This window comes from Phyllobates terribilis, unplaced genomic scaffold (genome assembly GCF_046119375.1).
Source record: "Phyllobates terribilis strain yellow unplaced genomic scaffold, ASM4611937v1 Scaffold_4__5_contigs__length_816908805, whole genome shotgun sequence".
Taxonomy (NCBI): domain Eukaryota; kingdom Metazoa; phylum Chordata; class Amphibia; order Anura; family Dendrobatidae; genus Phyllobates; species Phyllobates terribilis.
The window spans coordinates 377,532,029-377,558,340 of NW_027362764.1; the positions used below are offsets into that span (position 1 = coordinate 377,532,029).

General features: G+C 44.5%; 1 protein-coding gene across 1 annotated transcript in view; it reads left to right on the plus strand.

Annotated features, from left to right (window-relative positions):
- Positions 1-26,312, plus strand: part of PTPN3 (protein tyrosine phosphatase non-receptor type 3) — a 383,873-nt gene that overhangs the window by 116,902 nt on the left and 240,659 nt on the right. The window contains exon 2 of the mRNA XM_073678476.1: positions 16,788-16,933. Coding sequence (XP_073534577.1) covers positions 16,796-16,933 — 138 coding nt within the window. The 5' untranslated portion in view covers positions 16,788-16,795. The remainder of the gene's footprint in view (positions 1-16,787; positions 16,934-26,312) is intronic.

Here is a 26,312-nt window from a genome sequence, read left to right on the forward strand (position 1 = left end):
TATCATTTTTTAGTTTTTTACTATTTATGTAGTTAAAGAATATTTTGGGATTATTTTTACTTTCTCTGGCAATGAGTCTCTCTGTCTCAATCTTTGCTGCCTTGATTTGGTTTTTACAGAATTTATTTAATTTTCTGTATTTATTTAATGCCTCATCACTACCTACTTGCTTTAGTTCTCTAAATGCTTTCTTTGTGTCACTTATTGCGCCCCTTACAGCTCTATTTAGCCATAGTGGTTTCCTCCTATTTCTAGCATGTTTATTCCCATAGGGTATATATTGTGCACAGCACCTATTCAGGATGCTAATAAATGTCTCCCATTTGCTTTGTGTAGCTTTATGTCTCAGGATATTGTCCCAGTTTATTGCACTAAGATCATTTCTCAACCGTTGGAAATTTGGCTTCCTGAAGTTTAGTGTCCTTGTAACCCCTCTACTACACATCTTATTAAAGGATACATGAAAACTTATTATTTTGTGATCACTATTACCTAAGTGACCCCCAACTCGTATATTTGATATGCGGTCTGGCCTGTTGGTTAATATTAGGTCTAGCCATGCCCCCCTTCTTGTTGGGTCCTGAACCAGTTGTGAAAGGTAATGGTCTCTCAAAGTTGTCAAAAACGTATTAGGCTGAGTTCACACGATGCGTATTTCATGCGTTTCCGCGGCGTTTTTGCAGTTGCGTAAACGCCGCGGAAACGCATGAAAAACGCATGGTAGAAGGGAAGCAATGTTCCCCAATGGAAATCCGCATGTGCTGTGCTCATGATGCGGATTTTTCCGCAGCGTGAACGCTGCGGTCAAAAATCCGCAGCATGTCAATTAATTTTGCGGAAACGCGGCGATTTCGCCGCCATTGACTTGCATTAGAACCCGCCAATTCCGCAAGACTGCATTTGTACTTGCGCTATTGGCGCGTTCTAATATGCGGATGGTACCCGGGTCTGGATGAGAGGAGAGTCTCATCCACACCCAGGTACCATTAAAAAAGCTGTAAAAAGAATAAAATAAAAAATAAATGTATTCTTACCTTCTGTCTGCCCGCGCTCCGCTCCCGCTTGGTTCCCGGCACTTGCAGTGAGTTGTAGGACCTGCGCTGACGTCAGAGTCATGTGACGGGTCACGTGACGCTGACGTCGGCAGGTCTTTCAATTCAAAGTTGCCGGCAGCCGGGAACTTTGTAAAGCAGGACAGCGCGGGCCATCGGAGGTAAGTATATACACTCTCTCGGGTCACACTATATAAATCCATGCTGTTTGCATGGATTTATACAGTGTGACCTAGTTGTCAAGCACTTTCCATGTGATGCTAAAATCGCCTGGAAAGTGCTTGTCAATCTGCATGCGGAAACGCATGTGAATCTGCATGTGGATCCGCATGTATTCTGCAGGAAAAACGCATGCACAATCTGCATGCGTTTTTTCTGCCAGGGAGATGCAGAAATGATGCAGAAATTTTCTGCTTCATTTCTGCATCGTGTGCACATACCCTTACCTTTGCTTGAACTACAGGTTTCTGTTCCCCAATGTATTTCAGGGTAGTTGAAGTCCCCCATAATAGTGATTTCTCCTTGAGTCGCCGCTTCATCTATTTGCTTTATGAGGATATTTTCCGCTGCTTCCATTATTTTTGGAGACTTATAACAAACCCCTATCAGTAATTTATTATTTTTTCCCCCTCCCCTTATCTCCACCCACAGGGACTCTACATTTTCATTAGATTCACCTATATCCTCCCGCAAGACGGGTTTTAAGGATGATTTTACATATAAACACACACACCCCTCCTCGCTTGTTTGTACGGTCATTTCTGAACAGACTATAGCCCTGTAAATTAACTGCCCAGTCATGGCTCTCGTCCAGCCATGTCTCAGATATCCCCACCATGTCATAATTATTTTCCAACAAAATTAATTCTAATTCCTCTATTTTGTTGGTGAGGCTTCTGGCATTAGTGTACATGCACTTTATGCATCTCTCTGTACCTCTATTCCTTCTTACTATATTGACTGTTCTAACCCCACTCCCAATTTCTTTATTTGTGCTCAGGTCATTATCTACACTATCTTCCCCACCTATAAAATGAATACCCCCCCCCCAATCCCTAGTTTAACCCCTTTACAACCCAAGGTGGTTTTCACGTTAATGACCAGGCCAATTTTTACAATTCTGACCACTGTCACTTTATGAGGTAATTACTTTGGAACGCTTCAACGGATCCCCCTGATTCTGAGACTGTTTTTTCGTGACATATTGTACTTCATGATTGTGGTAAAATTTCTTCGATATGACTTGCATTTATTTGTGAAAAAAATGGAAATTTGGCAAAAATTTAGAAAATGTAGCAATTTTCTAAATTTGAATTTTTATGCCCTTAAATCAGAGAGATATGTCACACAAAATAGTTAATAAATAACATTTCCCACATGTCTACTTTACATCCGCACAATTTTGGAATCAACATTTTTTTTTATTAGGGAGCTATAAGGGTTAAAAGTTGACCAGCGTTTTCTAATTTTTCCAACAAAATTTACAAAACCATTTTTTTAGTGACCACATCACATTTGAAGTCACTTTGAGGGGTCTTTATGACAGAAAATACCCAAAAGTGACACCATTCTAAAAACTGCACCCCTCAAAGTGCTCAATACCACATTTAAGAAGTTTATTAACCCTTCAGGTGCTTCACAGGAATTTTTGAATGTGGAAGAAAAAAATGAACATTTAATTTTTTTCACAAAAATGTTACTTTAGACCCAATTTTTTTTATTTTCGCAAGGGTAACAGGAAAAAATGGACCCCAAAATTTGTTGTGCAATTTCTCCTGAGCAGATATCCCATATGTGGGGAAAAAACACTGTTTGGGCGCACGGCAGGGTTCGGAAGGGAAGGAGCGCCATTTGACTTGTTGAATGTAAAATTTGTTTGAATAATTAGCGGACGCCATGTTGCATTTGGGGAGCCCCTGATGTGCCTAAACAATGGAAATCCCCCAGAAGTGACACCATTTTGGAAACTAGACCCCTCAGGGAACTTATCTAGATGTGTGGTGAGCACCTTGAACCCCCAGGTGCTTCACAGAAGTTTATAACATTGAGCTGTAAAAATAACATTTTCACATTTTTCCCACTAAAATGTTTTTCAGCCCCCAATTTTGCATTTTCATAAGGGTAACAAGAGAAATTGCACCATGGAGTTTGTTGTGCAATTTCTCCTGAGTAAGCAGATACCCCATATGTGGGGGAAAACCTCTGCTTGGGCGCACGGCAGGGTTCGGAAGGGAAGGAGCGCCATTTGACTTTTTGATTGTAAAATTAGCTTGAATAATTAGTGGATGTGCCCCTGATGTGCCTAAACAGTTGAAACCCCCCACAAGTGACACCATTTTGGAAACTAGACGCCTCAGGGAACTTATCTAGATGTGTGGTGAGCACCCTGAACCCCCAAGTCCTTTACAGAAGTTTATAACATGGAGCCGTGAAAATAAAAAAATCAAACTTTTCCACAAAAATTATGTTTTAGCCCCAATTTTTTTATTTTCTCAAAGGTAAGAGGAGAAAATGGACTCCAAAAACTTTTGTGCAATTTCTCCTGAGTTCACCAATACCCCATATGTGGGGAAAATACAGTGTTTGGGCGCACGGCAGAGTTCAGAAGGGAAGGAGAACTGTGTGACTTTTTGAACGCAAAATTGGCTGGAATCAAAAGCGGACGCCATGTTGCGTTTGGAGAGCCCCTGATGTGCCTAAATAGTGGAAATTCCCCACAAGTGACCTCATTTTGGAAACTACACCCCACAAGGATTTTATCAAGGGGTATATTGAACATTTTGAACCCAGAGGAACGACAGAATTTGATAACATTAGGTCATCATATTGAATATGTTGTCATTAGTCTTGAACGCAAGTGCTCGCTACTTGAGTTTGCATCAGGTGCTCGGGTATGCACCATGTGTCGCGGGTGCTCGAGTGACATGCTCGAGTCCCCACCCACATGTTTCACGGTTGTTAGACATCCAAAAAAAAACATGCGGGGATCGTTCGTGCATGGCAGGCAATCCTGAGGTTTTTTTGGCTGAGAAGCATATGGGGTGGAGATTCCAGCACCCGCGATACTCAATGCATACCCGAGCACCCGATGCAAACTCAAGTAGCGAGCACTTGCGCTCAACACTAGTTGCCATATCGTCATCTTTTTTTTTTTACTTTTGAAAAAAATCTCAACTTTAACCCTAGCCTAACCCCAACCCTAACTCTAGCACAACTCTAGCCCAACCCTAACCCCAGCACAACCCTAACCCCAACCCTAGCACAACCCTAACCCTAGCACACCCCTAACCCGAGAGTTTATTTTTTACGCCGTTCCTTGTGCGGTATAAGTGATTAGACGACTTTATTCTTCGGGTCGGTGCGACTATAGAGATACCAGAATCATATCGGGTTTTTATGATTGACAGCTGTCACACACTAAAAGACGCATATTTTTGTAAAATCTAGTTTTTGAGAGCTCCCCGCGGTGGATGTGACGCGCCCCTGGGCCTGTGTCGCGCTGCGTTGCGCACGCGGGAGCTTACCCGGAGCCGGATCTGTTTAGGGTTGTAGTCTCGTGGCGGTGACCCGGTCCGTACCCAGGGAGTCAAACTGGACGGCAGTCTGTTAGCGGTAGAAAATGGTTGATGACTACGCCACCCGTTGAATGCAGCCAGGGGGCTGCTGCTGCAGGGCAGACCGCTGAGGCCGGTGGAAGGATGGTGCAGCGTGATAGTATAACCCCCAACGGGAGGGGTATGGCCTCAGGGCAGCCGACGTGGATGATGGGGGTAGCAGGAACCACTCAGAGACGGTATGGTAGCGTTCAGGGTCTTTACTGGTAACAACGATAGACCCTCCCGGAGTACTTGCTAGCGAACGGGGCCTGGTCAGTCCTTGAGCAGATGGGATCTCCCCTGGCCAGGCGTAGTTGTAGGCCTCCCAAGCTGACTGTACTCTTCTGGCTACCTTGCTAGAAGCTGATGTAAGTAGCCCACGTCCCTGAGTGTACCGTGTGGTGCTCACCCGTATGGCCGGTGACTCGGGGCCTTCTAATGGCTTCCGCTCCACGATGGCGGTGCTGGTCCCACGCGTGTGACCGGGCCTTCGGGCTTCTGGGCCAGGGGACCTGAAATCCCCTGCCTGACGGATTCTGCTGCTGGGTAGAAGTTAGTCCCCACAGCCTCGGACTCCGGGTCCGGTAAAGAATCTTCTTAGTCAGGGCGAGCTCTTTAGCTGCCAGCCCCTGACTCCTTGTGACTCTGCTGCTTCCTATGCTGCTCTTGTCTCTACTCTTCCTGGACTCACTAACCCTGCCTCAGCCCCGGGTTTATACAGGGGAAGTTCTTCCCCTCCCAAGGCTGGGCAGGAGGTGTGGCATGCACAGGATCCCTGACCAAAGGACCTCCCACCTGCTCTCAGACGTAATATCTCTATCACTGTGACAACCAGACCCCTGGGGTGTCACACTCCCCCCTAGTGAAATTTAGTACTCCGGGACTAAACACTTTTTAGAAAAATATAACAAGGTATATCAAAGAACAATAAAATACAATAAGGAAACACAATAAGATGGTCACGGATGTCCGCAACCGGGTGCAGTCTTTGAAGAAAAGCAAAGGTGTCCATTTCACCAACACAGGGAGACGTAACCAGGTAGGGGTCTGTCCTACCCCGAGTCCTTAACAGTCTCTAGTCCATCCTGGGTTACGCTCCAACTATATACAAAGGATTCCCGGTAAATCCACCGAAGACTCCTAAAAACAACTAGAAACACAAAATTACACACAAGCAACAATAAACAGGTAAACATTGTAAAACAACTTAAACATTTAGATCCTCCAACGTGCGGGTAACTGGCCTCTAGTGGCCCTAGTGGACCTACGGAGCTGACTGTCTGGCCCTGAACTACAGGGTGTAGGAGCTGTCAAGGGTAAACTGGGCAGCTGTCTACCGGCTCTTTGTCTCACTAGGGGTACGGCAGGCTCACTATAAGCAGAGGGTGGATTCTCCTGTTCCGCTTGGGTGGAGTCTTCTGCCTCCTGGACCGGCTGCTCTTCCAGCTCTACCCGTTGCTCCGTAGGTTCTTGGGATGATGGTTGGAGGAAGGTGAGTACGGGTACCACAACTGCACCATTGACTTGAGTCCAAGACCGAGGGAAGTCCCCGAGCACGGTACTAACCATATCTTCCCTTTCTTCCACGGGTCGATGGTCTTCCTGTTCCTCCTCAGGGTTCCTCAGTTGTTCGGGGCACTTCTTCAGGTGGTCCCGGGATACAATGGCTGTGGTTTCCCCTCCGTCTTTACTGATGGTACAGACCTTCGGGTTCTCGTGGCTTGAGGGCAGTACGGTGTACGGGTCCTTCTCCCACTGGTCGTCCAACTTGTGGAGCCGTCTCTTCCTCTTCAAGACCTGCTCTCCGGGTACCAGGGGAACAGCGGGAGCATACTGGTTGTAAGTCTTCTCTTGTCTTTCCCTAGCCTGACAGAGACTTCGCTCCACGCTCTCCTGTACTTTCCGGTACTGCTGCTGCCTCTCTGTGTCCCAGTCCGTTTCTGGTGAAGTGTCCTCGGGCGTCAGGACTCCCATTTCCAGGTCAACAGGTAACTTACCAGGTCTTGCCCTCATTAGGTAAGCCGGGGTACAGTTGGTGGAACCTACCGGGATGTGGTTGTATAGGTCCACCAGATCGGGCAACTTCTCAGGCCACAGACTGCGTTCTTCCAGGGGCAACGTTTTTAGAAGATCCATTACCACCTGGTTCATTTTCTCACAAAGTCCATTAGTTTGCGGATGGTAGGGTGTCGTCCTTATCTTCCGGCAGCCATACAGATTGCAGAATTCCTGGAAGACCTCCGCTTCAAAGGCAGGTCCCTGGTCCGTCAGCACTTGGTCCGGGTACCCGTGTGGACGGCAAAAGTGCTGCTGGAAGGCTCTAGCTGCTGTTCGAGCCGTTAAGTCCTTGACGGGGACGACAACCAGAAACCGGGAGTAATGATCCACGATGGTTAACGCGTAGACGTAGCCACTTCTGCTGGGGGTCAGTTTTACATGATCCAAGGCTACCAGTTCCAACGGTTGCCGGGTGACGATGGACTGCAGGGGAGTCTTCTGGCTGGCCCGGTCCTTCCTTCTCAGATTGCACGGGCCACAGTCTCTGCACCACTTCTCGATGGTTCCCCTCATGCCTACCCAGTGGAACCGCTCGCGCAGCAGGAACTCCAGCTTTTTCCACCCGAAGTGTCCAGCTCCGTCGTGGTATGCCTCCATCACCATGGCTGCGTCTCTTCGTGGCACCACTACTTGCCAGAGTAGTTCATGCGTCCTGGAGTTAACCATTCTGCGGCACAACTTCCCCTTGTAAAGGAACAGTCGACTCTTCTCTGCCCATAGTTGTTTGGCTTCCTCTGGAGCGTCTGATTCCAGGCTAGCCTCCGGGCGAGTCAGCATCTCCTTCACCAGTCGGACGGCAGGGTCGCTGTCTTGCGTTTCCGCCCAGTTGTAGTGAGGTAAGGGGTTCAACGTAGCAGCCTGCTTACTCCTTACCCGGTGGGAATACTGGATAGTCCCATGACGGTGGAACGCAGGGAGTTCAACTTCTTCCAGTCCCTCCGGATCTTCTCCTCCGTCCGGCAGGTTGGGCATCCTGGACAGGGCGTCCGCGTTGGTATTGGAGCGCCCTGCCCGGTATTTAATTGTGAACTCGTAGTTGGACAGACGGGCCATCCACCTCTGCTCCAGGGCACCGAGTCTTGCCGTGTCCAGGTGTGTCAGTGGGTTGTTATCCGTGTATACGGTGAACCGGGAAGAAGCGAGGTAATGCCTAAAGCGCTCGGTGACTGCCCATACCACGGCCAGGAACTCTAGCTTAAATGAGCTGTAATTTTCGGGGTTCCTTTCGGTGGGTCGCAGTTTTCGGCTGGCATAGGAGATTACTCGTTCTCTCCCCTGCTGAATCTGGGACAGTACGGCTCCTAGCCCGATGTTACTGGCGTCGGTGTAGAGGATGAAGGGCTGGCTATAGTCCGGGTACGCCAAGATTTCATCCCCCGTGAGGGCCATCTTCAGCTGGCGGAAGGACTCTTCTTCTAGCTTTTCCCATTTGAAGGGCGGCTTCTGGTTCTTGGCCTTCCGGGACTGGCCTATCAGGAGGTCCTGCATAGGTGCTGCCTTTTTGGTGAAACCGGGAATAAACCTTCGGTAGTAGCCTACCAACCCTAGGAACTGCCGCACTTCTTTTACGCTGGAGGGGCTTGGCCATCCCTTAATTGCGGTGATCTTATCGGGGTCGGGAGCCACTCCGTCAGCGCTCACCACGTGTCCCAGGTATTGCACCTTTGGTTTCAGGAGGTGACACTTGGAGGGTTTCACCTTTAGGCCGTAACTCGCCAGAGCTTCGAACACCTCCGCCAGGTGTTTCAGGTGGTCCTCATAAGTTTTGGAGTATACGATGACATCGTCCAGGTACAACAGGACCGTCTCGAAGTTTCTGTGGCCCAGACAGCACTCCATTAATCGTTGGAAGGTTCCTGGGGCGTTGCAGAGTCCGAACGGCATGCAGGTGAACTCGCTAAGTCCCATCGGGGTGGTGAATGCGGTCTTCTCCCGGTCCGCCTCTGCTACAGGAACCTGCCAGTACCCGCTAGTGAGATCCAAGGTAGAGAAGAAGTTAGCAGATCTTAAAGCAGCCAATGACTCCTCTATCCTTGGTAAGGGGTACGCATCCTTGTGTGTGATACGGTTGATTTTCCGGTAATCTACACACATCCTCATGGTGTTGTCTTTCTTTTTGACTAAAACTAGTGGGGCTGCCCAGGGGCTACAGCTATCCCGGATTACCCCAGCCTCCTTCATGTCTCTAAGCATCCCCTTGGCGTGTTGGTAATGTGCAGGGGGTACGGGTCGATACCTCTCTTTTATGGGAGGATGATCTCCCGTGGGGATGCGGTGTTCTACCCCCTTGACTCGCCCGAAGTCTAACGGGTGTTTACTAAACACTCTCTCATACTCTTGAACCACCCGATAGACTCCTTGTTTCTGGTGTGAGGGAGTGGAGTCAGTACCCAGATGTAGTTGCTGACACCAGTCCTCCATGTCTTTCTTAGAGCCGTTACCTTCCTCCGGGTGAGATGGAGGCAAGGGTTCCACAGATTGTATAGAATTTTGATTAGTGGTATATAATTTGGCTAGCGTGGCATACCGGGGCAGGTACACTTCCCTCTCCCCGATATTTATTATGCGAACGGGCACCCTCCCATGGCGTACATTGACCACCCCCCGTGCTGTCAAAATGGTGGGCCTACTGTCTGAGTAAACTGGTTCTACCATTGCCTGGTAATCTCTACCTCTCAGACCAATAGCTGCCCGGCACCAAATCATCATTTCACTTTTTGGGGGCATGGCAATAGGAAAAGGGTCACACATTCTTACGCTACCAATCTCACCGCCGGAGAGTTCCACTTGTTGCCGTTGCATCAGTGCCCGGATCTCTTTCTGGAGCACCCGCTGCTCGCCGGAGCTGGCATTCTTGGCAACCTGCTGTAAAAGGAAAATCACCTCTGCAAGACAATTTTCAATTACATTAGTTCCTAGAGTTATTTTTGGGTGACTCTCATGTTTGTCAATATCTACAATGATCAGTCCCTGTGCGGCCAGTTCGACTCTACCAATTTTGATGGTCACCTCTTTAAATCCGATCTGTGGCACGGGCTGACCATTGCTGGCAATGATACTCAAGTCGTCGTCAGGGTAGCGGGTAATATCCGAGTCATTCCAGTACTGCTTGAAGAGCACGTACGGGATGGTGGTGACCTGTGACCCGGTGTCCAGTAGGGCACTCATGGGAATGCCATCCAGTACCACAGGCAAGACTGGACGTCCTCCCACATATCTGTCGCGCCAGTTCGATGGGCCTGGTGATCTTTTTCCTGGGGGTTGGCCCTCTACCCCAGGTTGTGCCCGTTTAAAGAACAGTACCTTTCCATATGTCCGGGTTGATTGCAGCGGCGGCAGATGGGTCGTCCGTCCTCGCTGTATCGGTCACTGGGTCTTCCTCTGGCCGGTGGGGTCCTCCTTGGTCGACGCCACGGGATGTCCTCCGGTCCGGATGCCAGCTGGATCTTCCCTGGAGTGGAAACCTGTAAAGACTGCACAGTTCGGGTTAGCGCAGCAACGCTTTTAGCTAGCTCTTGGACCTGATGGTGTAGGTCTGGAGCCGGGTCATTGTCCAAAGCCTGCGCATCAGCTCCCACAGGCCCTGCTGACAAGGGCGCCGCCTCCTGGTAGTAAGTGGTAGTGGGGCGTCTGTGGGTCACAACGCCACCTGGTGCCGGTTCTCGGAGCACCCGGATGGCTCTGTCCTTGAACTGTGCAAATTCTAGATGAGGGTCCTGTAAGGCCATTGCCCGCAACTGGGTGCGGTGGGCATTGCAATATAAACCCTCTATAAATTGTTCGGTCAACAGCCTGTCCTCGTTTCCCACTCCATTAGGGTCGGTCTGCTTAATGGCCCTCAGGGCCTCTTGTAGGTTGAGTGCATAGTCCCTTATACTCTCATGCGCTCGCTGCTTGCACCCGTAGAATCTAAGTTTAATCTCGGCTGAGGTGCGGGTATCAAAGGTGTCCTTCAGCCGGGTTAGTATCCCTGCGACAGTCTTCCTCCCAGGTGGCCAGGATTTTACTTCCCTTTTGGCTGCCCCAGTTAGTTGGGCCACCAGGATGCTCACTTTTTGCTCTTCTGTGAGGGGGTACACCTGGAAGAGGCTATCCAGCTTTTCTCTAAAGTCATGCAGGGTATGTGACTCCCCTGAGTACTGGGGTAGCCAAGCTGCTCCCGGGATATAGGGCATGGTGAAGGGCATAACTGCAACAGCGGTAGCGCTGGCGGGGGTTGAGGCAGTGGAGCTCTCCTCCGTATCCGACATCTTCCTCCCCCCTAGTGGACCGTGGCCTACCTTGCGATGATCCTGTTCCGTAGGCCGCGGCTCCGCAGTGGATCGTCAGGGTTGAGGACCTTCCGTCGCGCTCCTGTGACGTCGGCGTCTGCTGGGCTCCTTCCAGGACCTTACGCAACGTCCGGACGTGAGGCGGGGCTTCAGTTCTCGCGCGCTTTCGGAGTCCACGCCCCTCTTCTTCCCGCGCGGCGTCCTCAAGATGGCGTCCAATGGCGGGAAAACTCCACGGATGGCGGGAAGAAGGCTGAAGATGGCGCCGGATGGCGGGAAACTTCACCGATGGCGGGAAGAAGGCTGAAGATGGCGCCGGATGGCGGGAATCTTCACCGATGGCGGGAATCTTCACCACTGGTAAGTTTGAACAGTCTTTGCTTTTCAGGCACGCAGTACCGGGTGGTTGCGGGCACGTGATCCTGCCGACTACGCCAAAGTTGACGCGCCCCTGGGCCTGTGTCGCGCTGCGTTGCGCACGCGGGAGCTTACCCGGAGCCGGATCTGTTTAGGGTTGTAGTCTCGTGGCGGTGACCCGGTCCGTGCCCAGGGAGTCAAACTGGACGGCAGTCTGTTAGCGGTAGAAAATGGTTGATGACTACGCCACCCGTTGAATGCAGCCAGGGGGCTGCTGCTGCAGGGCAGACCGCTGAGGCCGGTGGAAGGATGGTGCAGCGTGATAGTATAACCCCCAACGGGAGGGGTATGGCCTCAGGGCAGCCGACGTGGATGATGGGGGTAGCAGGAACCACTCAGAGACGGTATGGTAGCGTTCAGGGTCTTTACTGGTAACAACGATAGACCCTCCCGGAGTACTTGCTAGCGAACGGGGCCTGGTCAGTCCTTGAGCAGATGGGATCTCCCCTGGCCAGGCGTAGTTGTAGGCCTCCCAAGCTGACTGTACTCTTCTGGCTACCTTGCTAGAAGCTGATGTAAGTAGCCCACGTCCCTGAGTGTACCGTGTGGTGCTCACCCGTATGGCCGGTGACTCGGGGCCTTCTAATGGCTTCCGCTCCACGATGGCGGTGCTGGTCCCACGCGTGTGACCGGGCCTTCGGGCTTCTGGGCCAGGGGACCTGAAATCCCCTGCCTGACGGATTCTGCTGCTGGGTAGAAGTTAGTCCCCACAGCCTCGGACTCCGGGTCCGGTAAAGAATCTTCTTAGTCAGGGCGAGCTCTTTAGCTGCCAGCCCCTGACTCCTTGTGACTCTGCTGCTTCCTATGCTGCTCTTGTCTCTACTCTTCCTGGACTCACTAACCCTGCCTCAGCCCCGGGTTTATACAGGGGAAGTTCTTCCCCTCCCAAGGCTGGGCAGGAGGTGTGGCATGCACAGGATCCCTGACCAAAGGACCTCCCACCTGCTCTCAGACGTAATATCTCTATCACTGTGACAACCAGACCCCTGGGGTGTCACAGATGCTGGGCTGTGGGCGGGGTTTCCCCCACATCACACCCAGCATCCACTGCGGGGAGCGCGTCACTGAGTCACCCCTCACTTGACATCAGCGGAAGCAAGAGCTGGGGGGTCACGTAATGCCTGTGAGCGGTCAGCAATAGTGCCGCTCAGAGGCAATAAACACAACGCAATGTAATTAGAAAAAATCTTCTCACCACAGGTTAAGTACATTGGGGGCATTATAAAAAGTAGTGGACAACCTCTTTAAAGAGAAATAAAATCTAAAGCCATTTTAAAATCTTTCTCCTAGTTTGAGGATGAGTCTGATCTTTTACTGTTTGTCTCTGTGAATAGGTCAAGGATTCTCTTATGTTTCACTTATTAAAACTTTCAAATACATTTTTAGTTTAATTTTTAATGAATGGAATTTAAAGACTTTCAATGATGCAGATATTGTTTTTAGTCCAGTGCCTTTTTACTAGACATTCCATGTATTTATTGATGATCTACATAGCTTATTTATCTAAGCTCTATTATCTTGTTCACGTGTCAATTGTTGTTTAGAACATCTCACACTTGTTGTTTCTTGTGCTGATGTCATCATATAACTATATTGTGCAATTCATTAGCTTGCCTTAGTATTAGTTTCATACGCAATAATTACTAATGGACCCTAACAAAATAGCATATTGTAATATTCTGCCCAACAACACTGTTTGACTCCAGAGTAATTGCAGTGTGCTTCTTCTTCTATAAGTGAACATAAGAAAAAAAACAACTGCTCTTGAAAGTACAATGAGAATCCATTCTTAAAGGGGTTGTGTAGACATATATAGAAATTTTTGGTGGTATTACAATTGAATACAAGGCAATCCTTGAATAATCTTAAAGTGACTTGAAACCGTGCCGAATGTTTCTATGTGATTTAAATAATCCTTTCTGATTAAACTCAGTCTCTGACTAGCTTATTTAACAAATTTAACGGTGTTCTTCCTCACTTATGTGGAAAAATCTGACACTGCTCAGTACTAGCTGCAGCTATCAGTCAGACTGTGTTTATTGTGATTAACTACATTTGGACTCATGGGCACTTTTACTTTTTTTTTCTGAACTCCTAAAACGCTTATTTAACCCCTTTCTGAAGTGGGGCGTATTAATATGTATCTGCGCCCTGGGCCTATTGGACCAGATATTTTTTATTAATACGCCCTGCCGATTGCGCCCGCACAGCCTCCGCCGGGTGTCAGCTAATTGTCACAGCTGACACCAGGTACTATGTGCAAGGAGCTCTGCCGCACCTCTCCCTACACATTAATCCCCGAAATACTGCGATCGTAGTCGGTCGCAGCATTCCGGGAGCATAGGGAGGTAAGCGCTGTTTACTTACCTCCTCTCCAGCATCCCGCGCTGTCTGTGCGGGGTCCCGGTAGTTGTCATGGTGACCCGATGTCGTCATGACGACATCCGGGTCACCATGCAGCAGGAAGTTACTTTGATCATGCACAGTGCGCGATCAAAGTAACGTCTGCCTGTGTAGCGCTGACAGGTTGTATAGCATAGAAATGCTGCTGCATCTCTATGCTATATAGGCGAACAGACTGCAAAAAGTGAAAGTCCCATAGTGGGACAAAGTGTAAAAGTAAAAAAAAAGTATCAAAGTGAAATAAAAAAAAAATAAAAAAATTGTAAAAATATTTTTTTAAAAAGTGAAAAAAATAAAATAAAAAAAGTGAAATAAAAATATACTATACCCATAAATAAATATTATTGTGAAAAATAAAAAAAGCAAACAATAAAAGTACACATATTTGGTATCACTGCGTCCAGAACGACCAGACCTATAAAACTGTCTCACTAGTTAACCCATTTAGTGAACGCGGTAAAAAACAAACAAATGAAAAACTATGCTTTATCTTCATACCGCCTAACAAAAAGTGGAATAAAACGCGATTAAAAAGACAAATGTAAAAAAAATCGTACAGCTGAAAACGTCATCTTGTCCCACAAAAAACAAGCTGCCATACAGCTCCATCAGCCGAAAAATAAAAAAGTTATAGCTCTCAGAATATAGCGATACAAAGAATTATTTTTTCTATAAAATAGTTTTTATTGTGTTAAAGCGCCAAAACATAAAAAAAATTTAAAATGTCATGTGCCCAAAAATGGTACCAATAGAAACGTCAACTTGTCCCGCAAAAAACAAGCCATCACATGACTCTGTTGGCCGAATTATAGACAAATTATAGCTCTCAAAATATGGCGATTCAAAAACTAGTCTTTGCAAAAAAAGCGTTTTTTAGTGTGTGACAGCTGTCAATCATAAAAGCCCGATATGAATCTGGTATCGCTGTAATTTCACCGACCCGAAGAATAAAGTCATCTAATCACTTATACCGCACGAGGAACGGCGTAAAAAAATAAACTCTAGGGTTAGGGTTGTGTTAGGGTTAGGGTTGTGCTAGGGTTAGGGTTGTGTTAGGGTTAGGGTTGTGCTAGGGTTAGGGTTGTGCTAGGGTTAGGGCTTGGCTAGGTTTTACGGTTGAGCTAGGGTTAGGGTTGTGCTAGGGATAGGGTTGTGTTAGGGTTGGGTTAGGGATTAGGGTTGTGCTAGGGTTAGGGTTGTGTAGGGATTGGGATTTTTTTCAAAAGTAAAGAAAAAAAATGTTGACGATATGGCGACTAGTGTTGAGTGCAAGTGCTCGCTACTTGAGTTTGCATCGGGTGCTCGGGTATGCACTGAGTATCGGGGGTGCTCGAGTCTCCGCTCCATATGTTTTACAGCTTTTATACAGCCAAAAAACCTTTCGGGGATTGCCTGTCATGCACGAGCGATCCCCGCATGTTTTTTTTGGGTGTCTAATAACCGTGAAACATGCGGGGCGGGGACTCGAACATGTCACTTGAGCACCCGCGATACTTGGTGCATACCCGGTGCAAACTCAAGTAGCGAGCTCTTGCACTCAAGACTAATGACAACTTATTCAATATGGTGACCTAATGTTATCAAATTCTGTGTTGTACCTCTGGATTCAAAATGTTCACTATACCCCTTTATAAAAACCTTGAGGGGTATAGTTTCCAAAATGGTGTCACTTGTGGGGGGTTTCCACTGTTTAGACAAATCAGGGGCTCCGCAAACACAACATGGCGTCTCCTAATTATTCAAGAAAATTTTACGTTCAAAAAGTCAAATGGCGCTCCTTCCCTTCCGAACCCTGCCGTGTGCCCGAACAGTGGTTTTCCCTCACATATGGGGTATCTGCGTGCTCAGGAGGAACAAAATTTTGCGATCCATTTGTTCCTGATACCCTTGCGAAAATAAAAAAAATTTGGGTGTAAAGTAACATTTTTGTGAAAAAAGTTAAACGTTCATTTTTTTCTTGCACATTCCAAAAATCCCTGTGAAGCACCTGAAGGGTTAATAAACTTCTTGAATGTGGTTTTGAGCACCTTGAGGGGTGCAGTTTTTAAAATAGTGCCACTTTTGGGTATTTTCTGTCTTAAAGGACCCTCAAAGTCACTACAAATGTGATGTGGTCCTTAAAAAAATGGTTTTGTAAATTTTGTTGGAAAAATGAGAAATCGCTGGTCAACTTTTAACCCTTCTAACTTCCTAACAAAAAAAATTTTGGTTACAAAAATATTCTGATGTAAAGTAGACATGTGGGAAATGTTATTTATTAACTATTTTGTGTGACATATCTCTCTGATTTAAGGGCATGAAAATTCAAATTTTGAAAATTGCAAAATTTTCGAAATTGTCACCAAATTTCCGATTTTTTTCACAAATAAATGCAAGTGATATCTAATAAATTTTACCACTATCATGAAGTACAATATGTCACAGAAAAAACAGTCTCCGAATCAGTGGGATCCGTTGAACTGTTCCAGAGTAATTACCTCATAAAGTGACAGTGGTCAGAATTGTAAAAATTGGCCTGGTAATTAACGTTCAAACCACCCTCGGGGATAAGGAGGTTAAATAAGGTGACACAACCAACCATGTCAGGTCTAATAGATGTAGTTAACAATGTAAAGTGATTACTTGGATTTTAAAGTAAGCACACCAGCCACATCAGATCTATGAGATCTATTTTACCTCTTAACGACCTGTGATGCATATTTTCATCACAAAAATAAAAAGTTATGCCTCCTAAGAGAAGAAACAAAAGTGCAAAAATTGAGAATCATGAAGTAGGAAATATTGTATGACGTTTACATGGCAAAAACTCGTGAAACATCCACTTTAATATTTATTTGTAGGACAACCTTTTTAACATTAAAATTGACTGGATATAAAAAAAGTACTTTATTAGAGGTTTATTTTTCCGATATAAATTGTATTTGAGGAATTGTCTTACTGAAAATGCTTGGAACTACTTAACAACATTCCAAATGGTCTTTATTTTTTAGTGTTCGTTATGAACTCCAGGCTGCGTGCTTTGGGTGGAAGGATCAACAACATTCGAGCAACTGAACTTCCAAAGGAAAAAAACAGGTCAGAAGTGGTTTGCAATGTCCGTTTCCTGGATGGCTCTCAGCAGAATTTCAGAGCTAATGTAAGTTTCATTGTAGCAGATTACAGAATTAAATATGGAGTGCTTTAGTTACAAGCAACCATGTGAGCCTGATCAATTGAGTATTTAAAGGGGTTTTCTAAGGCTTCATTCAGATGTCTGTGTTGCACGTATGTGTTGTAGTTTTATCTGTTTTTTTTCTCGGATTGAACATGTACCTATTATAATCTATGCTGATATTCACATATCCGTGTTTTGTCGCAAACCGTGTGTCCGTGCAAAAATTATGTCCATTTTTTTCCGGCAGCAGGAATCAAAAGGACCAATACAAGTCTATGGGTCAATGAAAAAGCCGTACAGCACACAGATTGCGTCAGTGTACAGTCCGTGTGCTGTCCTTGTTTAACATTGCAAAGTATAGGAGAAGCTTTGTCATTTATTTATCCATCTGTGGAAAACATTGATGGTAAAAACGGACACATGGATCATACACTGATGACACACTGATCCAAAGTACTGATGTCACCAGTACAATTTTTTCACAATCGTGTGAATGAGGGCGTAATTTTCAGTGGCTAGGGGTCTAACGTTCAACAGCACAGTCAAACATCTGATAGAAAGGGCTGCAGTGCTTCTTCATTGCTTACCCAGATATAATGTGGTACATACTTTGCCTAGTACTGAAGCTCAGTTTTTGTCCCTTGACTGGTAGCAAAATTCTTTTTAGAGCACTAGTTAGATATTCTGCCCATATACACTCAACATTGAAATTGTAACACCAAGAAGGAAAAGTCTTAGACTTCCGAAAATCATTGGATCGATTGACATGTTACTGATTTGAAAATTCTGTTTGCATTTTTCTACATTTGCATAACAGCTCAACATATTAAGTACCATGTATGAGCTCCATTCGCAGAAAAATGCATCAGTGAGATTATTATAGTGTTGTCTGAAGAATGTTTTATGCTGAATGCACTTGGGCACGCAAATAATCAAGATCTATTGCTGGCAGCTCCTTTTGCAATTGCCGACCAGTGACGTCCCAGATGTACTTGATGGGAGACCCAAGTCCGAAGACACTGCAGGCCATGGTAGCATGTTTTGCCCTTGAAGGTTGCTCACAGAAACACTTGCAACATGGTGCCTGGTGTTATTGTGTTGAAAAACCGCTACTGGGACACTTTGGAAAAATGGCTGCACCACTGGTTCCATGAATAAATCAATGTAATATGGAGCTATTAACGTACCCGTAAAGAAGAGGAGAGGGGTCCGACTTCCATACATTTTGCCACCCCATACCTCAATCTCGGGATTAGGACCAGAGTGACTGGTACGTTCTCCAGGTAGGCAGGCAAGCCTGGCCCATAGACCGACGGGCGGTTTTGGACCGTAGGCTGACCGTCGGGCCGGAGAGTGTACTTGGCTGGCGGAGGCTGGTAGTCAGGCTGGCGGACTGGACTGGTAGTCAGGCTGGCGGACTGGACTGGTAGTCAGGCTGGCGGACTGGACTGGTAGTCAGACTAGCAGCGGGACCTGAGGGCTGAAGCAGAGTTAGAACACAGAGCTACAACCTTGCACGGGCACTTCCATTTTGGAGGAGGTGCCTTTTATATGAGAAGTCCTTCGGCCATTGGCCGGGGACTCCTTAGGACTGCGCGCGCGGCCCCTTTAAGAGGGAGGGAGCGTGCGCCCTAAGCACAGTGCCCGGGAAGCTGCGCGCGCCAGCAGCAGGAGAGCCGGAAGACGCCGGGCCACGAGCGCGGCGTTAAGGGGGACGGCGTCTCTGCCTGTCAGGAGGCAGAGACGCCGATGCTACAAAAGGTCACTGAAATTAATTGAAACTGACAAAAATAATTTTCTATTTAAATTTACTGAATATCAACTAATGCTAAGTTAAATCAGGCATTGATGTTTGAGATGTGGTTCAATAGAAAAAAAACTAATGAAAATGGCCTAGATAAAAATTATGATACCCCTAGAAAACATTGAAAATAATTTTACTATATGGACATGTTAAATTAAGGTGTGTCTACAAGCACAGCCTATTTAAAGGGTGAAATGTAATCACTGTGCTCTTTGGTATTATGATGTGCACCACACTGAACAAGGACTGAAGAAGGTTAAGGAGAGAGTTGTCTCAGGAATTTAGAAAGAAAATCTAGACAAACATGTTAAAGGTAACGGTTATCAGTAGGGATGAGCGGACCCGTTGAAGTTCAAGTTCTGGTAACAGACCCGAATTTTATTTCAAAACACTCTCCCTCATCCATGTTTGGCATTTAGCGCTGAACACTTATGCCTGGCTCTGTTATGTTCTGGGGCTGCTTTGCTGCATTTGGCACTAGGAGTCTTAAATCTGTGCAGGGTACAATGAAATCTCAAAACTGTCAGGGCATCCTGGTTCGAAATGTGCTGCCCAATGTCAGAAAGTCACAGGATAATGACCCAAAACACACAGCTGAAAACATCCAAAAATGGCTTGGCGCAAATCATTGAACTATTCTGAAATGGCCTTCTATGAGCTGTGATCTAAATCCTGTTGAATATCTGTGGAAGGAGCTGAAACATGGAGTTTGGAGAAGCCACCTTCACACCTGAGACAGCTGGAGGAGTTTGCATATAATGGACCAAAATACCTGTGGACTGTTACAGGTGTCTCATTGACAGTTACAGACATCGATTGTTTGCAGTGATTGCCTCAAGGCTGTGCAACAAAATATTAATCCAAAGGGGTATTTCCATCTCCATGGTCCTATCCCAATATGTAGTAGATGTAATAATAATATTAGCAAATACCTCCAATTAGAAATGTAGTAGTAGTTCTTCTGATTAACTATGTCGCTTACCCCATGTAGGGCATTTCAGTAGCTTAGGTATCCATGGTTACAAACACAGAGAGAAGCAGCTAGTTAATTAACTGATAGCAGTCATAATCATGGATACCCAAGCTACCTCAATGCCCTGCACATAGCTTGGTTCTCCGTGGTTACGACTGCTAACAACTAACTAACTGTCACTCTGAGTGGTCGTAACCGTAGATACCTAAGCTACTGCAATGCCCTGCATATGGGTAAGCGATGTAGCGAATCAGAAGAACTACACTACATTTCTAATTTGAGGTGTTTGCTTTGTTGATTCTTTCATCAATAATAAATCCTTGATAATCTTCCTTTGCTTTTGTTTCTCGGTCTCTAGCATTGTCTATAACTTCTATAAACAGTTAATGGAACAGTGGTCCACCATGGCCTGTATTGCTTGCTTCATACACACTTGGCCCACTGTTGTAGGGATCAGTGGGGGTTCTCCGCAGCCAGACCCCCAGCAATCATGCATTTATCATCTAGCCTGCGGATGGGTGTGGTTATGGGATAACCAATTTAAGATTGCATAGCCATGGTGTGCTGCTGCTTTTCTATTATTTGATAATCTGTAGCTAATATGGTGCTGAGGCACACACATTATTTCTTCAATCATTTCATGTTTCAGATGGTCAAATACTTTGCTTTATTACATTTTTGTAAAGCTCTCATGCTTGTTTTCTTAACTATTGTTACTACCATGCATTTCTTTCTTTATTGTTTTTGCTACAGAAAAATTCGGCAATTGTTTGTAGGTTTCACATTTCATATGATTTATTAGTCATCCAGTATAAGCCCTTAATTTTAGACTTGCATTGTGAGATCCCAATAAAAGAAAAGATAAATCTTTATAAAGTGGTGGAGGTGTGCATTAATGACGGTGAAACAATAAATATTCACAATGTGCCATTGCAGTAATTTGTTTGGTGACTGTGGATTGCGTGGGCTATAGAGAAGGCCTAGCATTTCAGTCTGGCGATGACTAATATCCGGGTTGTATAAACTGAACTAATAGAACATTTTCAACCGGAAAAAAAGGTATATTTATGAAAGAATTGATGTGCCAGCCTACTGCTTATGTGGGCAGTAATTACTTTAGCCATATAATTAGGAGCAAGATCTGAATGTGAATCCTAAGCACAGAAATAACATGTCTTTAGACGGCATTGATTTGTGTTTTGTTCTCCCTGACTCTTTAGAAGCTTCACTTGATTTAATCATGCGTGTGCGGCATTATGATGTGTATCAGTTTGATCCGTGAATTTATAGCGACTAATGTACAAGTTATCGTTGTAGTGTATGAAGCATTGTCCTTGCCTGAAAAAAATATGAAATACTTTTAATGATATATCACTAAAAACTGAGCAACCAGCCATCTCATTTCTTTTCTGCTAAAGCAAGGCACGAGGCATTGGGATGGAGAAAGTAATAAGAATAAATGATAATTTAATATATTTTCTCTTGCAAAAAGAGCATATTATTTATACCCAATCGACCCCAATTCATGTACATGAACACCTAACCATGAATATACAGATAAAATGTACAAATGTTTATTTGCCTTGTTACCAGATGTAGAATTTATACCCTACATAGACTGACAAGAAACAATACTGGGAAATCTCACATATATAGGGCCCCATGCACCATAGTATGTCTGGTTTCCTTTTAATAAATGGAGCAAACATACATTGATGTCGCAGCCTGCGGTGAGGTGATTTTTGTTTTTTTCGATTTTTCTCTCGGACTTAGATACATATTCGGGTTACAAAAAAACGCACAGATCGTATCTAGTTTGTAACCTGGGGCCTGCCTGTATAGGAAAGTGTGGGTTGCTGTATTGGTGGCACTGGCGGCTACATAGCTCCGATCTTGGGACCTACATCTTTTGTACATTTATGGCACATCTTTTGAATATGAAATAACTGTAAAAGATGAGAATTGCCCTTTGAAGGGTTATTCTTAAGTTGTTGTTTTGAGCAACACTGAGATCTTCAGTCTCCTCACTTCCTTGTGTTTTATTGGGGGGGCACTTCTCCTTGAGTGACAGTACTGGTCAGTAGCTTTTCCTGTTACTGTGACACATTAACAGCTGTCATTGTTCTGAAGTGTACACTGTATTCACTATATTTACATTTAGAGATAACAGTACGTTTGAACAAGCGCATGGTTAAGGAAAGTAAGAGTCATGATTAGGAATACTGTTCTGGAAATTATGGGTGGTGGGAGGCAGTGGATTGTGATTTGGCAGCACTGATAATAGGTCAAGAACTTGGAGGGAGGAGGTGAGCAGCTAACTGCTGTATAGAAATCAATGGGCCGGAGAGAACTGATTACAATCTCACCTCAGCTTGCAATGTGCTATTGGGCATACTTGGGCTAGTGTCTGGTGGTCAGTCTCCTTGCCAATAAGCTGTACACTATGAAAGATAAAAGCTCTCATAGTTTGAGAACCATAGCAGATATAAATAGCAAGTCAATTGAAGATTTTCTTTTCTACCTACAGTAACTATACCAATTTCCTATCATGGAAATACCCCTTTAATTATTTCGCTGCCAGGTTTTTTTTTGTTTTTACATTTTGAACTCCGACAAGATTTGTACTTTTGACATGTAAAAATAAAACCTGTATTCCAAAATAAAAATTGGATATTGAAACCCGATACCAATGTACCATCTGAAATTGGACACAAAGCAAATTGTCAAATGCCATTCGCCACTTTATACATGCAGGCACCTTCATGCAAACTTGCATCATTGATTTATTTTTTAAATAATGCATAAAATTGATATTGGTGGCTAAAAGTGTGATCCAAATAGAAAATTAGATATATTACACTTCCTTAAAATAAAAGATAAACTTGTGTGGAATACATAAATGCCACTCAAGCCTATGTCTACATTTTCTATTTTTTTAAAAAATCTTCAGAACTGGAAATTCCTATTTTGCACGTGTCCATTTACATAGCATTAACTTTTGAATGCCTTCTCTTAACCCCGTGATTCTGACACTTTTTTATGACACATTGTTCTTAATATTATTAGTAAGTTTAGGTTGATATGTTTAGAATTTATTTAAAAAAATCAAACTGAAATTTACAAAAAAAATTTTTTTTTTCAATGTTTTTTTTTCCCAAACAGTCATACCACACTAATTTGTTAATGACTACGGTTCCAATATGTCTACTTTTATATTGACATTGTTTTTTCATGTATATTTTATTGTGGAGGACATTAGAAAGCTAAATTTACCACCAATTTTTCACATTTTCAAGAAACTTTTAGCAACCTATTTTTACAGGACGATTCAAGTCTCACTTGCCTTTTGAAGCACTTATACATTAGAAGCTCCCCACAAATCACACAATGTTAAAAGTGTTATAGTATTCAAAATATTGTTTAGTCAGTTTAACACTTTAGGTGCTTCACATGAGCAAGCGCACAGTGGGAATGAAAACTTTCTTTCTTTCCATTATAATGTAGTGTTTAGTCCCAAATTTGTTATTTTGTAAAAGACTAATAAAACAACCCATATACAAGTGCTTCTCACAAAATTAGAATATCATCAAAAAGTTACTTTATTTCAGTTCTTCAATTCAAAAAGTGAAATTCATATATTATATAGAGGCATTACAAACAGAGTGATCTATTTCAAGTGTTTATTTATGTTAATGTTGATGATTATGGCTTACAGCCAATGAAAACACAAAAGTCATTATCTCAGTAAATTAGAATACTTTATAACAGCTTGAAAAATGTTTTTAAAATCCGAAATGTTGGCCTACTGAAATGTATGTTCAGTAAATGCTCTCAATACTTGGTCGGGGCTCCTTTTGCATCAATTACTGCATCAATGCGGTGTGGCATGGAGGCGATCAGCCTGTGGCACTGCTGAGGTGTTATGGAAGCCCAGGTTGATTTGATAGCAGCCTTCAGCTTGTCTGCATTGTTGGGTCTAGTGTCTCTCATCTTCCTCTTGGGGTTAAGGTCAGGCAAGTTTGCTGGCCAATCAAGCAGAGTGATACTGTTGTTTTTAAACCAGGTGTTGGTACTTTGGCAGTGTGGACAGGTGCCAAGTCCTGCTGGAGAATGAAATTTCCATCTCCAAGAAGCTTGTCGGCAGAGGGAAGCATGAAGTGCTCTAAAATCTCCTGGTAGACGGCTGCGCTGACTTTGATCTTGATAAAACACAGTGGACCTACACCAGCAGATGACATGGCTCCCCAAACCATCACTGATTGTGGAAACTTCACACTAGACCTCAAGCAGCTTGGATTGTGGCCTCTCCACTCTTCCTCCAGACTCTGGGACCTTGATTTCCAAATGAAATGCAAAATTGACTTTCATCTGAAAACAACACCCTTGACCACTGAGCAACAGTCAAAGTTTTTTTCTCCTTGACCCAGGTAAGACGCTTCTGGCGTTGTCTATTGATCATGAGTGGCTTGGGAATGGGACCTTGATTTCCAAATGAAAATTGGAACTCTGGGACCTTGTGGAATGTGTCAATGACTGCCTTCTGGACATCTGTCAAGTCAGCTGTCTTCCCCATGATTGTGGAGCCTACTGAAACAGACTAAGGGACCTTTTTAAATGCTTAGGAAGCCTTTGCAGATGTGTTTTATTAATTATTTTAATTTACTGAGATAATGACTTTTGTGTTTTCATTGGCTGTAAGCCATAATCATCAACATTAACAGAAATAAAAACTTGAAATAGATCACTCTGTTTGTAATGACTCTATTTAATATATGAGTTTCACTTTTTTTTATTGAAGAGCTGAAATAAATTAACTTTTTGATGATATTCTAATTTAGTGAGATGCACCTGTAGGTAGTACCCTATATGTGGCCATGTACCACCGTGTTTTCTGCAAGGCAGAGCCCAGAAGGACAGTTCTGCATGCACACTAGTCCAGTAAAATGGCAGTATGTTATATTTGCAGAGGTGAAGTACTGAAACAGCAGAAAACTTCCAAAGTGACACCATTTCAAGCCAAGTCAATTAGACTATTTGCATAAAGCCACAATATCTACTTAAGTGTGAATTTGAGAATTTGAACCCGTATTACATATAATAATAATTGTGCCTAATAGCATGAAAAGATTACCTAAAGCGATCAGGGGACCGTGGTGCAACAAAAGCCACTGGAGTTCCAACCCCAACGTGCGTTTCAGCAGAGACTCCTTTCTCAAGGGGTGTGAATATTGTTCTATAGAGCAGTGCCGATCTGCTATTTTTTTTCTCATGTCGATTCAGCATGAGAAAACAATTGCAGCATGCTGTGAGTTGCTTCTGAATTCGTATCACCCACACCCATACAAGTCTATGTATGCTCGTGAAACATCGGACTGCACTCGGATGTCATCCAAGTGCAGTTCAACAACCGCTGACTGAGACAATGGAGAAGATGGAGAAATGAAATGCTCAGTCTTCTCCACACCTGTGCTCCAATTCTCTCATGTTCTCACATGTTGGGTTTTTCACCATTTTTTGCTGTAGATTTTTATGCAAATTTTCAGCTGCGTTTTGCAGTACCAGCCAAGTCTATGAGAAACCAGAATTCTCTGTTCACACATCATGGTTTTTTTTGTTGTTGCTTATTTTGTGCCTTGATTGGGTTTTTGGAAAATGGAGCATGTCACTTTTTTCAGCGTTTTTTCAGCGTTTTTTCACTCATAGGACGTAATGGGTGGTGAAAAAAATGCTTAAAAAACGCATCAAAACTGCAGCAAAACTTGCATCAGCGTTTTTTAAGCGTTTTGCTATTTTCAGCAAAATAGAATGGGGTTCTTTTTCTTCACAGAACTCAATGTACATGCATAAATAGAGACAGAAGGACAGTGAAAAAACGCTGAAAAAACGCACAAAAAAGCAGCAAACCTGCGTTTTTGACGCAGCTGATTTCCTGCCAGATATTAGGTTTGCTACAGATTTGTAACACTGAAAAACCCAACATGTGTGAACATAGCCTAAGATGACACTCCGTTCAAACTCTGATCAGAGTTTGAGTCGAGTGTCATTAGCATAATCAAGCCGATTTTCTCTCATGAGAGAATCATCACTCGTGTGACCCCAGCCTTAAGGTGAGAACACGTGATTAGTGTTGAGCGATACCTTCCGATATCAGGAAATATCGGATCGGATTGGATCGGGCCGATACCCAAAAAGTATCGGATATCGCCGATTCCGATACCGGAAACCAATGCAAGTCAATGGGACACAAATATCAGAATGAAAATAAACCCTTTCTTTCCTTGTAGGTTAATTCTACATGAAGGAAAACAACTAACAATAATGTAGAATGTATTGGGGGAGGTGGTTGCCCAAATCGATGGGAACAGTGCTCACAGTGAAACATGAAAAGCCGGCAATTCAGCAGCGGCATACACCGGTACCTGACAATTTAGAACAGAAAGAATAGAGTATCACACATAGATTAGATAGATAGAAACATGTCAGTCACATATATATGAAGTACAGTGACAGTGTTGCTTACTGTACTTGTCATTTAGTGTAAAGGATTTATTTAAAAAAATATTAGTGTTTTCATGCACCGTCTC